At 42.7% G+C, this 17440-nt stretch overlaps 1 protein-coding gene across 5 annotated transcripts in view; it reads right to left on the minus strand.

Moving 5' to 3' along the window:
* The window catches only part of AFF3 (ALF transcription elongation factor 3), a 464310-nt gene that overhangs the window by 351262 nt on the left and 95608 nt on the right, over positions 1-17440 (minus strand). For all 5 annotated transcript variants that reach the window (XM_084900321.1, XM_084900320.1, XM_084900323.1 and 2 more), the window contains one exon: positions 16467-17291. In XM_084900321.1, the coding sequence (XP_084756447.1) occupies positions 16467-17291 (825 nt within the window). The remainder of the gene's footprint in view (positions 1-16466; positions 17292-17440) is intronic.

Consider the following 17440-nt stretch of genomic DNA (forward strand, 5'->3'; position numbering starts at 1 on the left):
CCCTGGAGAAGTCAACTTACTAAGGATGACAGGGCGGTGTTTTCCAAGCGCTCTCCTCCCCGTTCGTTCTTTGGGAAACAAAAAGGCTGAGCATTACAAACACAATCACGCACGCTCCAGCCTAAGTGGCTTCACAGCTGCACTTCTCAAATGGCGGCCGTCAATGCATGAACCGGGGTCAAAGGCATAAAGAGACCCTCTTTACCCTAAAAGGAGGGTGCCTCTGACCTCTCTCTTTACGGCTGTTCATCTATTGCAACGTGGTTGCAAAGGCTGCATTCTGATAGCTTGATCCTACTCAGTAATTAATGTGAGCCACTAAACCTAAATGAAGGGATGTGGAAAACTTTATCCTCAGTCACTGCAGTAATCTACGTGTGTCCACATTTGTAAGTGAAAGCCCTGGAGAACTCGTATCTACCACAACGAAACACTCCGCAGACTTTTTCCGCTGAAGGGAACTGAACTCTGGGTTTTGCTTAAACATGCGCTGCTTCCGCTCACAGGCAGGCACATCAGAGCTGGTGCGTGAGGTCAATGTTACTTTATCCATCCACAGGCGCTTCCGTTAACGTCCTTCTGAGATCAAGCTGGGGACCCAGGCCAGCGCAGGGCTCATTCAGTTCTGATTTATTCTCAACGTTACTGGGACTTTTGCTCATACCAGACAATGGGCATTTGTTTAAAGAACTTTGTGGCCAGAATTTAAGGAGACTTTATGATTTCAAATTCCTGTTCACTCAGAGTATGGACACTTTTCTACTGACCACCTGCCACTCCAAACAAAGGTTTCATCCACGGGCTCTCTTGTACTATCCATATATTTTAAAAATATATTGTCTGGTATTTAAGAACTTAATGTCCAGGCAGAATTCTGACAGGGTGTAAGATATAAAGTATGTCACTTCCTCAGTCTCTAGCCTGAGATAATGCATGCTTATAAAACATTACTGAGTCCTTTGGGAAAAGAATTGATATGTGATTTTTAAAGCTTTTAACATTTAATTTTGCATTAACTTGTGAAGCACCTGCATGTTCAGCACCAGACTTAGTGCCAAGGACGTGAAGATGAACAAGACAAGGTGAGGGCTTGAACAAGAACAAGACTGTCGGGGAGACAGCTGTGTGCTTACGGAAACATATATCTGAGTGATGGGTGGATGGGTGGGTGGGTGGGTGGGTGGATGGATGGGTGGGTGGACGGATGGATGGGTGGATGGATGCATGGGTGGATGGATGCATGGGTGGGTGGGTGGATGGATGGATGATTGGATGGACAGACAGACAGATAACAAATAGGGAGACAAGAAGTGTTGTGAAGGAACACAGAAAGCAGCTTATTCCATGAGGAGTAGAGGTTTCACAGAGATGATTCCACTTACAGCGGGTCTAGCAACAACTGCAGAAGATTTCTGGTTCGGAGGAACTGACTGTAAGGCACGGAGCATGAAGTTCCATAGCACATCAGGGGACAGCAATCTAGTTCCAGAGGCTGAAGCGTAGAGTCCCTGGCTCAATGTCGCGAGTCAAAGCTAAAAAGGCCAGTGTATGCAAGAGTGTGAAGTGTTCTGTATTCTGGGTCCAAGGATCTGGATTTGTCAGCCTCCAGAAAATTAGTATTTTCTAGCATGTGTTTCTCAGAATACTGATTCCACGAGTTAATTTGCAAAAAAAATGTTTTGTGATCAAGTAAGTTTGGAAAATGTTACATCCTGCATTCTCCTTTTGGGGCTTCCTAACATACATCTGGCAAAAATCAGTTTAAGTTGAACACCATTTTACAGAGCTACTGACATCCCTCACAATCGCTGGCCTGCAGATTACCCATGGGGAATACTGAAAGCTGATCTAGCAAAGCCAGGGACAAGGGAGCTGCTGGAGCAAGAATGTAAAATGACAAGATTTAGTTCTTCCTTTTAAAAAGCAGGTTTTCAGCTGTGCATGTCTGGCAGCGATGTGGATGTTGAACTAAAGTGGGAAGAAATTAATGGCAAGAAGCCAAGAGGTGAGGAAACATGGGGGAGAGGGATCCCACCAAGCGACTTTCTGAGACGAGATTCAAGGGGTTAATGGTAGAGTAGAGGTGGAATGCTGGGAGCACAGTGAATGAGAAGGACTCAAAGGTTCTAGCTCTGAGCCCCAGTGCAAGGCCCTCCTCTGACCAACACACAGAGTTTCAGAGGAGAAGCCTGCTCCGAAGAAAATCAGTCTGCCCGCTTTCAGTGCGGGGCACCTGCTAAAATATCCATGTGGGCACAGCAAGAAAACAGGCAGGATATGGCTTTACAGGTTTGGAGAAGGTCAGGACTAGAGGTACATATTGTGATTAGAGAGAATAATATATGAAGTCACTGAGTGGATAAAGTACCCCTAGGAAAACGTGTAGGGCCAAAGAGCACAGAATCCAGAATACCAATATCTCAATGCATAAGACATAAAATTAATTACTCAACTGTATGGACATGCAACACTTGTATATTATAATCTTAAGGTGTTCTCATTGTAACTTCACTGTAATGTGAAGGTTTTATTGTAATCTTTATTGTAAAAGGTTCTCTCTTACGTTATCTAGAACAAAATGTAGTACTGATCCTGACAATGTTCTATTTTATATTTTTTCTTTGGTCATTGGTACATCAACTCATCAAAATATGTTTGGAAAGAACACGGTCTAAGTACACCTGAAGACTAGAGCAGTTAAGAGAATTTAGTTTTGCTTGCCACGAGCCCAATAGTGATGTAAAGACTAAGAAAGAAAGAAAGAATCAGGGACTTAGGTTTGAAAGGATGCCTGAAAAGTCCATTTGTGAATTTTAATCAGTATTATATTATTTTTTATTGTATGAAATTAGAAGGTTGAAAATCAGTTCAAAATGTGATGCTCTCTTTCATTTTACTTATTTCTAAGGCATTTGAAAATGCAAATAATATAATTCACTTGAATAAGATAATTAACAGATATTAGAAAAACATTTCACTGCTTTAAAATGTTCTGTTTTTAATTTTCATTGCTCTGATATACGAGTGTTAACAATATCGCTCCCTCCCCCCCCCCCCCCCCCCCGATGTAGCTGAAATGAGTTTTACTGGAGCATCATGCAATTAGCCTGACTCCTTGGAAGGGCCGTCAGGAAAAGCAGTATCCTACATCACAATGGTCTTGTCACCCATCAGAGCCAGTCAACAAGGAGTGCCCAGTGTCAGACCTGAGTGACCACTGTTCTCCCTCATGCTGCAGACACCGGGGAAAGGAAGACAGAGCAGCAGTTATTACTGAGCTCAAGAAAGATTCCAGTAGCTGCCACTTACTTGCACAGAATGCTGCTTCAATAGACCAGTATGACGTTCTTATTATCACTTTAGTATAAAATACTTAAAAATCAGTATTATACGATGTAACAGGCTTAACAATTCTCTTCAGTTAGGAGGGAATAAAAACCTCAAGGATTATGAAATACTATTGCACAACAGTGGGAATATACATTAATACTACTGAACTGTGCACTTAAAAATGGTTAAGACGGTCAATTTTATGGTACGTATTTTTCCACAATAAAATGTTTGGAGACAGTATTAAGACAGGAAAGGTAAAAACCATTTCACTTCCAATTCAATGGAACTAAGGAAACTTCTGGAGGGGAAAAGAACCTCTCCTAAAAATATCCTCTGCTCTGGGGAAATAGAACAGAACTGAGAAAAATTAAACCCTTTACAGACTTTATGCCTTTAGGCAATCTGACAATTGTTGATCTTCCTTCCATATTGGATTTCAGTACTTTGGGCAACTCAGGAATTCTCTTGCTCTGGTCTGCACAAAAAGGTCATCTGGGGTTTCCAGATCAATCTCGGTGGTTTCCACTTGTTAAAAGAACAGATTAAATTAATCTCTACAGTTCAACATTTACAAGGCCAGCAAGTCTCTCCTCTGCATTCCAGCTCTTGGGGGTGAGTGGGCTGAGTCAGATGCCATTACATGGGAGTTGGAGAATCTTACTGCAATGTATAGAATTTAAAAAGGAAAAGACAAACCAAATCTTAATTAAAACCTTCAGAAGCTCAACACAAAATGTTTCAGCCTTTGCAGATTAAATGGAATTTTTTCCACTAAAAAGAAGTATAGCCAATTTCTTGGTGGAGTGTTGGGGGGAGAGAAGGAAGGGAACAGTACTTGGAATAACAAAATGGATTTATTTTCACTGGAATGTATGTATATGTATGCTATCTTACCTACCTCTGTCCTTTAAATTTAAGCTCAAATATTTATTTTTCATTTAAAAAGTGGGCCTGCTTTTAATTTCTAATCTAAGTATATTATGGTTTACTAAATTATTTATTTATTTACTTCTGCTAGCAATTTAATCTGTGAAATACGGCTCAGGGGGGGAAATGCAGTCATAAAACCTGTTGGTATAATGATAAGCAGTTTTTTTAATATCTAATTAAATGTGGTCACCAGAGAAATCACAGCTTAAGAAATTTTATCAGAAAATGATTAATCCATTTCGGGCTTCACCCAAATGTCATAAGAGAACTCATGAATTTAGATAGGAATCCACTTATTATCCTAACACATTTTCATACTGAGTAAGAAGAGTCTATAATAATGACTATAGCTACTATACTTACTTCCACTAAACTCATATCCTTTGCAGCTATCATTGACTTCAGGAACAATTCTCAAACAGGAGTAATATAATATGGGAGCCTTTCCCTTTTGTCAAAAATGTCGAGAATGTCCTAAAACACTTTATGAATTTATATAACCCATCCTTCCAGAAAATCAGAAAATTACACTCATTGTGTCATTTTAATTCAAAGCTGCAATTCAACAAAAAAGTATTAACACTTAATATATGTTGAACTCAGGCACTGAGAGAATAAGGATGGGGAAGATAATTCCTTTCTTTGAAGGGCTCACAAAGATCATGACATAAACCCTTAGATCATATACTCATTGATATAAAGTAATAGGTGCTATAGCTGCTGCATTTTCCTCAATATCTACTCATGTCTTCTTCCATAATAATAAAAATTTTATCTGGACATATAGTGACCGAACATACAGATGGATACATATATCTCAGCCTTCTTTGAAGCTAAGATAGTTAGGTGACTTCTTCCAGCCAATAGGATATGAGAGGATGTGGTTTGTTTTTCTTCCAGACTGACCCTTCCGACCCTTCCCTTCTTCTGAGGACTAGAAAGGAACATGGACCATCCTGGATCATGTGGATATTCATAACACCCCTATAAATGGCAGAACCAATGGGGGGTGGCGGGTGGTAGAGGTGTGTGTGGAAGAAGCACAGATCCATGATAGGATGTCAATGAAAAAAGCAGTCCACCACCTCAGATTTTAATCAGAAAGAAAAATAAGCTTTTGCCTTGTTTTTAAGCCATTTTTTGGAATCCATCATATGAGGCAGCACCAGGCTCCAATTGATAGCTAATAGTGATGCTTCTTTTTCTGGGTGTTTTGTACTGAAAAATGCCCATTAAAAGAAAAAATTTAGTAGTATGAATCAAGTCTGATTTTTAACTTCTTCATGAAAAACAAAACCCTCAGTTATGACAATGAATTAATCTAATAGTTAATTAAATAGAAATGAGAATTAAAATGTAAATTCTTAAAAGAGAATGACTTAAGTAATCATTGGGGACACAAATTTTTAAACAAAACTGTATGATCATGGGATTGAAATAATGAAAAAAAAATTACAGATAATAAGAAACTATTCTGACACCAAAAATAGAATTACTGACATATAGAAAAGGCTTAGGAAAATTGCAGTGAGTGCAGTTGAAAAAAATATAGATCAAAGCAATTAAAAAGGAACAAAACAATACAAAAGAAAAAGATGATCCAACATAAGGTAAGTCCTTTCAGAGTCAAATCAAAAACAGTGTATGCAAACATCATGTGCAAATACAATATAAAAATTCCTCTGAACTAGAAGAATGAACTGAGCCTGAAAGATTGACAGAGAACTCCATGTTTTAGGAAATGCTCAACACTGAGACGTATTTTAGTTAAACTGCAAAATTTAAAGAAATCATTCTTTAGATATTCAAGCAGAAGGAGAAAACCATCTACAAAAAGTAACATGATGGGCATTTTGGAAGAATATACACTGAATGGACAGATTATTATGATCTCTGAATGCATAGTAATCTGGCCACTTAGTGTATATCCTATATAATAAAAGGCTAATATGCAAATTGTCCCCTTGACTAGGAGTTCGACCAGCAGGTAGGCCGTCCAACCACCCATGTCCTTTCCCCATGGCCAGGCTGGCAGGAACCCCTTCCCCCATGCAAAAATTCATGCACCTGGTCTCTAATATGTATATACTAGACGCCCAGTGCATAAAATTCGTGCAGGGGTGTGTCCTTCAGCCCAGCTTGCACCCTCTCCAATCTGGGACCCCTCGAGGAATATCTGACTGCCTGTCTCACAGGCAGTTGGACATCCCTCTCACCATCCAGGACTGCTGGCTCCCAACTGCTCACCTGCCTGCCTGCCTGATTGCCCCTAAACGCTTCTGCCTGCCAGCCTGATGACCCCCTAACTATTCCCCTGCCAACCTGATTGACACCTAACTGCTCCCCTGTCAGCCCAATTGCCCCTAACTGCCCTTCCCTGCCAGCCTGGTAGCTCCTAACCACTTCGCCTGCAGGCCTGGTCACCCCCAACTGCCCTCCCTTGCAGGCCTGGTCCCTCCCAACTGCCCTCCATTGCTTGCCTGATCACCCACAACTGCCCTCCCCTGCTGGCCTGATCACTCACAACTGTTCTCCCCTGCCGGCCATCTTGTGGTGGCAATCTTGTGTCCACATGAGGGTGGCCATCTTTGACCACATAGGGGAGGCTATCTTGTGTGTTAGAGTGATGGTCAATTTGCATATTACTCTTTTATTAGATGGATATATACTGAGTGGCCAGATTATTATGCATTCAGAGATCATAATAATCTAGCCACTCAGTGTATATCAAAGCTTGTGTGAGGCTTCAAATCTGATAAAACCAAAGAAACATTAGAGAAAGAGATAAAAGGGAGAGAATGTTATTTGTAAATGAAGTTCATCTTATTTTTGTGATTTTTTTTTCCTGGATGGTGGGATGTGAATTTATTTTTAAATTTTATTTTTCTTCATTATATAAATTATATAAGTGAGCATGTAACTTGTTAACAGGAAAACAATTAATAAATAGAAAAATATGAAGGATAAAGATGGAAAGTAAGAATGCCAATATATTAACAATGAGCGACTCTAAGTGGTGACTTTCTATCGTCCAAGCATCATTATTTTCATTATAAGGGGAACCAGCCTTGGAGGAAGAATCTGGCAGGCAAACTAGGAAAGGAAGAAACTCTGAGCATAAGCAAAGGGAGAAAAGTAAGAAAGAAAATGGCATGCCTAGGAAGTAGCAGGAAGTAGATGGAGAGCAGCCAGGTCAGACTATATGCTATGCCTGTACTTCATTCTAGTGTTTACTGTTTACTTTTGTTACTGATTTACCTAACATCCTTCAAACAAGTTAAAGTAGACTTGTCTTTCTATTTTTCTGGTGCAGAAATTCAATCTGTAGACCTCAGGGGGAAAATAATTCAGTACCGATCTAATAGGACCCTATTCTAGAAGACGGTGTAATCGTGAATGGAAAGGGAACTCTCTCCTCAAAGTCTTACAATACTGGTGAGATCAGAACACACAGAGAAAAGTAAACAATAACATCGTATAACAAACATTACACAATAGAAATACAGAAGGGAAGCTCTTCAATGGTTGGAGCCAACTGTAGAGGCGCAGAACTTTGCCTTGAAGAAAAGATGGAGCATTTCAATTTAAGATTTCTAGTTTCACAAGAAATTGTATTATAGGATCCCTACTTATAGCTACACCACAATTCCACTAGTAAGTACTTAATCTTCTTTCTTACTAAATTTAGAAAGAAAAGATGGACTAATTAATAATTTATGCTAAGATTCGATTATTTGAAAAAAAATAAGCAAATAAGTAAAGACAACATACCAAAATAAATTCCAGATAGAAAAGTTTTCATCTAATTCTTTATGGTTTCATATGTTAGACTTAACACACACACACACCCCTAACATAATAAAGTAATATGCAAATTAACCATCACTCTACTATACAAGGCACACCCACCAGCCAATCAGAGTGAGTATGAAAATTAACCCAACAAAGATGGTGGTTAATTTGCATACACAGAGGGAGGGAGGAGTGAAGACTGAAGACAGCATAGAAGGAAGAGGAAGGGGAAGTGGAAAGCAAGGCCTGGAGAGGTGGGAGCGTGGCGACAGAGGTGGCAGTGGTGGGAGGGAAGCTTGCTGGAAGTCTTGCAGGTATATTCAGGTACACAGTAATAAAAGAGTAAGATGCAAATTGAGTGTATCTTCGCAATACCCACCAGCCAATCAGGAGTGGGTATGCAAATTAACCCAACAAAGATCACAGGTTAATTAGCATACTTAGGCACCGAGTGGTTAGCGGGGCTGGCCTTTGTTTGTTTTCAGGGCTTGCAAAAATAGCCGAATGCATCCATTTATTTCCCATTGTTCACCTTTCTGTGTCCGAGATAAGGGGCCAACCACTTACTGTGTATTAAGACAGGCCAAGGGCCCTGTGGACCCCAAGGCTATGTAACCAGCGATATTTCTGAAGGACAACAGGTAAAGAGAGCTCCGGATAAAGATGTGGGTTCTGTTTGCATCAATTATGAAACAATGCATTCCATGAGTGAGTGAAACGGGTCAGTGAAGCACGTAACAACGTGCGGAGAAGAGGCCCCGGGGACATCTGGGAGTCAGGACCCGCTGGGATCGAGGGGCCTCTGAGAGCGCCATGCATTGCAGGCTCCTGTAAGCCCCCCGCAATGTAATCCATGGGGCAGAGTCAGAAGGCCTGGGCCCAGCCCTCCCATTCCTATTCCCACCATCTCCTTTTCCAACAGCGCATGCCATGTGGCCAGAGAGCACAGCATCTGCGGCAGCACACACACGCAGCACTGGGCACGCTGCCCCCAGCCAGGGCGGCTCCTATGAACACAGAGCAGAGAACCAGGAAAACGAGGCAGAGCCTCGGCCTGAGGTCAGCACAGAGGGCACAGTTTATTCCACAGGCTGGGTCGCACACCGGTGAGTGTGGCTCCCGGTTCTCTCTGCAGCAGCAGCTGTAAGTTACAGGTGAGAAGGCGGCTCCTCTGCCCATAGAGGGTTAGCAGGAATCACTGAGCCCCCAAGGAGCGGGGTCAGTGCCCGAGGGGAGTGTCTTCCTTCACTCACATCCCTAAGTTAACGGAGTAATTCAATGAATCTGTACTGAGCAGCAACTCCATGCCAGGCACAGGTAGGGATGCTTCAGTTACTAAGAAGTAAAAACAAAAGGAAATCCCTGCCTTTAAGGCTCTCAGATTTTATCGAAATTCATCCTCCTCATCTCAGTTTCTGGATTCCGAGCTCTCAAAGCATCTAGACCTGAGCATAAGAGAAGCTAAGTGTAAAGCAAACAGAGCTAACATAATTATACTGATTATGATCCATATTATTACTGTGGATTTCACTGAGGGCTTACTATGCACCAGTCACTGTCCTAGCAGTACTGCGTATTAAGGTATTAAGTAGTCATAAAAATGCTACCCATGGGTTTTACTGCACTGAATTGTGTCGTAGAAATAGAGTGTTTACAAAGGTAATCGAGTTAAAATGAGGTCATTAGGGTGGGTCCTGATGCAGTCTAACACCTTACCAAAAGGGGAAATTTGGACAGACCACAACAGAGGGAGGACAGGGCAAAAACAAGAAGACAGCCTCTCCGGCCAAGGACAGAGACTGGAACCGGCTCTCCCTCACAGCCCTCGGGAAACAAGCCTGCCCACACCGCGTTTTCAGACGTCCAGCCTCTGGAACCGTCAGACAATTCATCCCTGTGGCTCTAAGCCAGCCACTGGGAGGTGCTTCCTTATAGCAGCGCAAACTGATCACGGTGCAACCGTGACTCCTCATCTCACATAAAGCCGGTCACCAGGCGCCATGGAGTGAGAGTCAAACTCAGACAATCAGCACTCCTCATGCTGCTGGAAAGCCGGCCATCTGTGCAGAGAGACGGATCCTGAGCGGCAGGGGAATCCATGTTCATCGCCTAGCAAGGCTCGGCTCAGCCCAGCTACGCGTGCCATCGACACTTGGTAGCTCCAGAGAGCTCCATCTCAGCGAGTCATCCCAAGTACCGACTACCTGGAATGTTTAGCATTTTCCTCAGCCCAAATATTATTGGTTCCGTATTACATTTAACTGAGACACAGCTCAAGTGTGGCACGGTCCATAGAGAAGACAGCTCAGAACAGCCAGCTACACAGAATGACAATCCTATCTCAGCCTCGTCATAAAATCACAGAGGGCCAAGCATTCAACGAGGGAGACGCAGGATACTCAGGCTCTGCTAGAGTGATCCAGGATCACCTGTGTCTTCAAAGACTTCATTATTTCTAACAAACACAAAAGGACTTTCAGAATTTCATTTTTCTTTCCCTCCCACCCCATCTCTGCCTCACACAAAACCACTTCCAATAATCCCTCATCTCCATATTTTGTTTGCTGTTGTTGTTTCAGAAGTATCGCTAGTAAGCATAACATAGCCGATATTACCCAAATGTTTACTATATTATCGAGTGCTTATAAGCAAGTTACATACTTTGTGTCCTCTACTCCTCCCTCCAATAAACCTGCCAAGCACGTATGATCAAGTTCTCCCCTTCTCACTTGAGAAAACTTAGGCCTGGAAGTTAAACAACTCCCTCCCACCGTGTGGTAGGTACAGCCAGGGTGTGAGCCCCGTCCTGGCTGGTCTGCATGGCAGCGGTCCTCCCCCTGTGCTCACACACCATTTCCAACCAAGGGATGATAAACTACACACACACACACACACACACACACACACACACACACACACACACGGCTTTTCCCACTGGGCTGTCCAGTGACGCTTCCAGGGTGGGAGCGATGCTGAATCGAAGGTCATCTCTGCAAGTGGCTCCAAACACAGAGATCTCAGGCTCTTGATTATCCCCAGGGTTGGAGTCCACACACAAGATTGCAGTTTAAGGGAAAACAGCAGTAACCTGTCCAGATGCTTTCCGAGAGAAAGCTCTGTGAGAGCTGAGAAAAACAATCAGGAAAAACGAAGTGGGGCTTGCTCACAGCCTCCCCTGGGGGCCGGTTCCAGAACTGGGGGCCGTCTCCTACCTTACAGCCTGGACGCTGCCCTGAAGCAGCCAGAGGCAGGGGGTGGGACAGGACACATTTAATATGCATTCTTCAACTTTTCAAGTGATTAAGTGCTTTATCTTTTAGGGCCCCACTGGCTAGACATAAAAGTACCAAAAAATATGGCAACGTATCCACTTCCCAGCCTTCACAATGACCTTCAGAATGACCCTTCCGCAATTCAGAAAACAGATGCTTTTGTTCTACACCTAAAATCCAAGTTTTGAGTCACTCTTCTCAGTCTGCACGGTACAAGTTGACCATGTTCACGGTTAGAGAAGGGAGCACGTGCATTATGGGACAGGAGGTGTGCAGAGCATAACCATCCGTGTTGTTGCTAAGCCACACTGTGCCCCAGGACGTGGCTTCTGTCTCAGTGGGTGAAGGGGAACAGTGACCAGGCACGTGGGGAGGACGAGTCCATAACAGACAGGGAAACCGAGTCTCCAGGCTGGCCCACACCCTCATGTCATCAGTGAGCGAGGAGCAGCATGGCTGATGTGAAAACACCAAGCAGCTCAAATGCAATGAGGAGCTGCAGCCTGGCCTGAATGTGTAATGACACATTGCTCTGCAGATGCCTTTCCCCCATAGGCTGCTGCCAACTTTAATGTGGAAGAAACCCATTTTCATACAAAGGTAGCCAAGAGTGACAGGAAATAGGAAGCTCACACCATTTATCTTCCGTGAACTTAAAAAAAAAAAAAAAAAAAAAAAAATCAGTTAATTGCTTTTCTAAGAAGCCATTTTGTAGAATCATGGTACTTTATCTTTCTGCTCCTGTTGGTGGTATAGATGGTGATTTAAAAATGCCCATTGTGAAAATGCGATGATTAACCAACATGTCTTCAGCTATTTAATTACTTATCTTAACAAATAAAATTCTGATCAACCAAAAATGGTTACTCTGTTCTTATGGGTGAATTTTCAACCATGACGAAAACTTCTAAAACACAGTAGATTCACTGACTTTCGTGTGTAAGTGTTTCTCTCCTGGCTTCCTTCCTTCATTCCCTTTTCAAGTGCTTCCGTTTCAGCCCGGAGCCTCTGCAGGAGCAGTTCCGGTTCATGGCTGCCATTACTGACAGCTCCGGCCGGCCTGTGGGCGGTGGAGTGCCCCTGCTGGGACGGGAATGTTCCAGAGCCTGTGAGACCATCTGCTGTCTCTGTGGCACCGCAGACCAGATTTTTTCAGTGTTGTCTCATTTGCTACATCACCTGGCGTTAGACATTATTTTTTTAAGTTCTACGAAGTTTGGAGCTACTATGAAGCACTCTTTTCACATCTAAAGTTATCATTTAAATAATAATGTATTATTATTCCATGAGCCAAAGACAGATACACAGAAAAGCTGGTGACACGTCAGCCTCAGGGCCTCCGGAGCAGAGGTTTCTACATGTTCTTGTAAACATTTCAGGAGAAAGGTATTTTTAATTCTGTTTTTCCTAAAGAGAACCCCACCATCACCAAGACAACGTCAACTTTAGCTCCCACAAAACCTGCACCTGGCCCTCCAGAAAAAGTCCCCCATCATCTGAATCTTAAATTACATGTTAAGGGCAAAATATTAATTTTGTGTTTGTGTGTGAGACAAAAAGTCATTCTCTTTGATTGGAAGTTACATTTAGGGTGCCCGGCCCTGGAACATTGCCGGATGCGTGTCTCGGTCACCCGTGAGGTTCTCGGACTCTCACTAACAGAGCCACCTCCCTGATACCCAGGAAGGGCTCACCTACTGAGGGCGGCACCGAGAGTGAAAGACGCAGCGACAACAACAAAAACATGTTTTTCATTAAACACAAAACTGAGCTGGGGAAAACCAGCTAGGAGGCAGGTGTATCAGTTAAGGAATTCCCTTGAGATCCTTAACTTCCACATCAAATTGCACTAAATTTTTCTACACTAATTTACCTATTATTGAGGACTAAAGAATTGTAAGAAATAACTCACCACAGCAGCAGACAGAGTACAGGTGTTGTGAGGGACCAATGAAGAATGTACAAGTGTATCTCTCTCTCAAATCTCTCTCTCAAAAGAATGTACAAGTGTAAAATCAGGCAAAATAGAGTCACCAATTCTCTATTGTAAAAAAAATAAAGCAGAATATTTTTCTACTACAAGGACTACAAAGGTGAGAGAATTTTCCTAGGGCAGTGGTCGGCAAACTCATTCGTCAACAAATCCAAATATCAACAGTACAACGGTTGGAATTTCTTTTGAGAGCCAAATTTTTAAAACTTAAACTTCTTCTAACGCCACATCTTCAAAATAGACTCGCCCAGGCCATGGTATTTTGTGGAAGAGCCACACTCAAGGGGCCAAAGAGCCGCATGTGGCTCGCGAGCTGCAGTTTGCCAACCACGGTCCTAGGGCAAGACAGATGATATTAAATTTAGTTTGGACTTCAAGTGACAGAAATTACAAAGTAAAAGCCAAGTGCTAGCACTGAATTTATTCAATTCCTGTAAATTTCTTGGAGGCAGTGACCACATCTTAGATTTTTTTAAAATACTTTTCACATCAGTATACCTTGTCCTTGACCTGATTCTTCTCATGAGGAATGTGCCTACACAACATCATACAGCTATATCTGCACCTTCCCTGTCTTTGTCATCTTTACCTAACACTTCCTTTTAGCCCCCAGATTCTTCATACTGCCCTAAGCCTTGTCAACAGCTAGCATCCTGAAAATGTATAATCAAGATACAAGTTCCATTCAGATCATTTCTTCTGTCAATTTCCCTAAAAAAACACATTCTCTGCTTCACAGGAGATCAGTCAACTCTTTATAGAAGATATTTTAGTCTTAAAATTATTTTAGTTTCTACAAAAAATAAATGCAAGTATTCCCCCCAAAGTAAAATCTTATTGGTTTGGTAAAATTCTTCATTTTCTGTTAAGATTGTGGATTTTATGGAATTCCCTAAAAACAATAAATGTTATACCTGCCAAAAGGTATTTCTTAATTTCTTGGAGTAATGTAAAAAGAAACAAACAAACAAAAAAAAACCTTTGAGTTTGAAGGTTGGGGAATGTTACTTACAACTACCACCATGCTACTGACCGGAAAGAGCCTTTTTGTTAATGTGATAGTGGGCTGATTAAACATAGCAGTACTACAATACTCAAATTACCATCTTTTCCATAACATGCAATGCTTTCCACTAAAATAAAGACTGCATTTCTCCCCCTCCCCGAAAAATCCACCCATTACAACTTTGTCCTACCAACAACACTTTTCCTTACCTCCTGTCTATCAATGCATGATTGCCCTCTTTGAAGTGGTCAGCACAGAACGTTAGGAAGAAGCAAGCTGACTGCGTATGATATTACACGTGGGGGAAGTGAAACACTTCCTGCATAAAAGCTCCAATTTCTGTCGGGCTGACTCTATCCCAGGCCTTTTCCCCTTGCTCAGATTACTGAACACCAGTCCAGTATGTCATTCGCAATCTGGCTCCTGCAAGGGCATCCTGAAAGTGTCCACGTTATTAATGACATACCCAAAAACCTGATGCAAACTATGTAATTACTTGCATAAGGCGGAACTGGCGATCAAACACTGGCTTATAACCAGAGCTTTGTCAGCTCAATGGGTTCCAAAATAAATAAATTATTACAGAATAAATCTGAAGTTTTTTTGGTACATAAAAATAATTTTAACAAAGAATCAATTGGAATTGAAATTATAAAGGGATTCCTGATGGTTGCGGTCACCTCTATTCAAGGATAAAACCATGTTTTTTGTTGCCATTACAGGGTCATTTGACAGTAATAACAAAAATCAAAAAGCTTAATGAATTCAATTTTGTAAGGTGGGATCCGTGTGTGTTTCCTATAAACTTTTAAAAACATAAATGCTTGCAGAAGTTACATTTTTGCTTCTATTAATTTCTAATGAATATTTTCTGGGGTCCATCATGAATGAATTATCAGAAGATGTTACTGGTCCTTGGTACAATTTCCTCATTAGGACCTGTGTAAACGCCTCCAAGTAAAAGAAGGAAGTCTTGTCTAATTAGGTAAGATATTGGCCTCCCAACTGGTGCATGGTGCTTTCTGAGATGATAGCTCAGAAATGATTAAGATCAGCATTGTAGGGCAATCAAGAAGATACGTTAAATCATCTGCTTCATTTGGTTATGAGATCAAATTAAGACACGAAGACTAGCCTGGCCAACAGTGTTACTCTATCTTTAGAAAAGAATATGTTAAAAAGAAAAGAAAATCTTGAACAGTTTCTAAGTACAACATTCCAGAACACACATCTATTTCAGTTACTGCACCTTAATCACAGTAAAATAAAACATGTGCAGTCATATTTCTTATTCCTGCGCTCTTGACAACTGTCATCAATTAGAAATATAGTAGGAGATATGCTTCTCTAAGACAAAACATTTCCCACCCAGACTTCTGTTCAAGTTACTAGTCATGCCTCTTTGCTACCTCTGTGACTATGTGATCTGCTTGTTTTAAATTCATGTTCTTTACATCTAATCTTCACATTTGAATAAAGTCACAATGCAAACTAGGAGAATCTGAGCTAAAATATTTCACTTTCTTCCTATAGCCTAAGACAATTTTTATGGGACACAAAGAGTCCTCACTTTATTAATTAACACCAATGAACCTGGATCTTAAATATTATAATAAAGATGGGACATCTGAATATTTACCATAATCAACATTTAATCATTTAACAATTACTTTCAAAATCATTCAGAAGTTTGTTTACCTTGTAAAGTTTGTCCTGGAACATTCCAAAACTGACCAAAATATTAAATATCTGAACTATTTTACTAATGAAAATTAACCTCTTCACATACCGAAAATTATGGTTCGTGAAGTACCTTCATTTTTAGGATTTAATATCTCCATAATACTGGCTTGTTTACAAACTATCCCCTGAACTCATTCAAGGAGATATTCCTTCCTGAACTAACAGGGACACACCTACAATTACATTTGCTGGAACTTAAAAAGTCTGCCTGTACTCAGTGTGAAACAGTAAGAAAGCATTACTGATGCGTACATCCTCCCTCACTGACTACTACTAATCCTACCACGTGAAGGCGGTCACACACTGAAATAAAAAAAGCTGGGCACTGAATCCTCAGCGGCCAGGAGAACACGCAGGCCCACCCAGATGCCTGCAGAAGCCATGAGAAAAGACTCACCTCCGACTGCTTGGGGATGCTGAACTTGGAAAGCTTGGCCTTGGCTCTGGTGGACTCTGGCTTGGCAGCCGGGACGCCCCTGTAGGACGTGCAGTGCACGCTGGTTTCCGCGGATGACTTCAGCTTCGGAGACTCATCGGGAGCCTGGTCTTGGCCATCCATCGGCCGCACGTACGCGGTGGGTTTCTGCTGGCCCAGGCTGGGCTTGGAGGCCAGGGATGGAGGGAAGTTCTGAACACAGTGTCCACTGCCGCCGTGCTTGGCTGCCATGGCGGGGGGTCTCTCCTGGGTCTGAAGACCCACCTCCACATTGCACACCTGTTTGGCCCGCGGCTGCTGCCTGCCCACGCCATCGCCAAGCAAGGTCCTGAGAGAGCTCTGTTGTGCTGTGTTGGAAGAAGAAGGAGAAGGGGGGGAGGAGGAGGGGCTGGACACACAGTGGTTAGGCTTCTGACTCGGGTTCTTTGGCGGAGCGGATCTGGTGAGATCGATCAGCCTGTGTCCGCGCTTGCTCGCTCTCGGTGGGCCGTCGGGGGGCGGGTGCCCAGCCTTCTGCCAGCCCACGGAGCCCCTCTTGCTCTGCTGCGTGGGCACAGCCGCTGGCGTGGCAGATGCAGTGCTGCCGACCGCGGAGGCCTGGGCCTGGGCTCTGGAATCCGCAACAAAATGTTCCTCGATCTTGTTCACGGCGGCCTGCGGAACCCCAGGTTTGGGAACGCCAACGAGGTGACTCTGATTAGACCTGTCGGTTAAGAAGTCCTTCATTTCATCGTAATTGCCTAACGTGTTCTGGATCCGGTTGGAGAGCTCGTCCCCCTTGTTGGTCTGGAGAAAGAGAAAGCACAGCCTGTCCTTAGAGGCCACGGAACACGGCACACCGCAGCGAGGCGCCGTCATCGACCACAGCGCCAGGGCCGCCACGTGCAGAACGCGAGCTGGAGGTGAAACCTAAACCATCATCGCTGAGGAAGTCC

This window comes from Pipistrellus hanaki (assembly GCF_964339955.1).
Source record: "Pipistrellus hanaki genome assembly, chromosome: 12".
Lineage (NCBI taxonomy): Eukaryota > Metazoa > Chordata > Mammalia > Chiroptera > Vespertilionidae > Pipistrellus > Pipistrellus hanaki.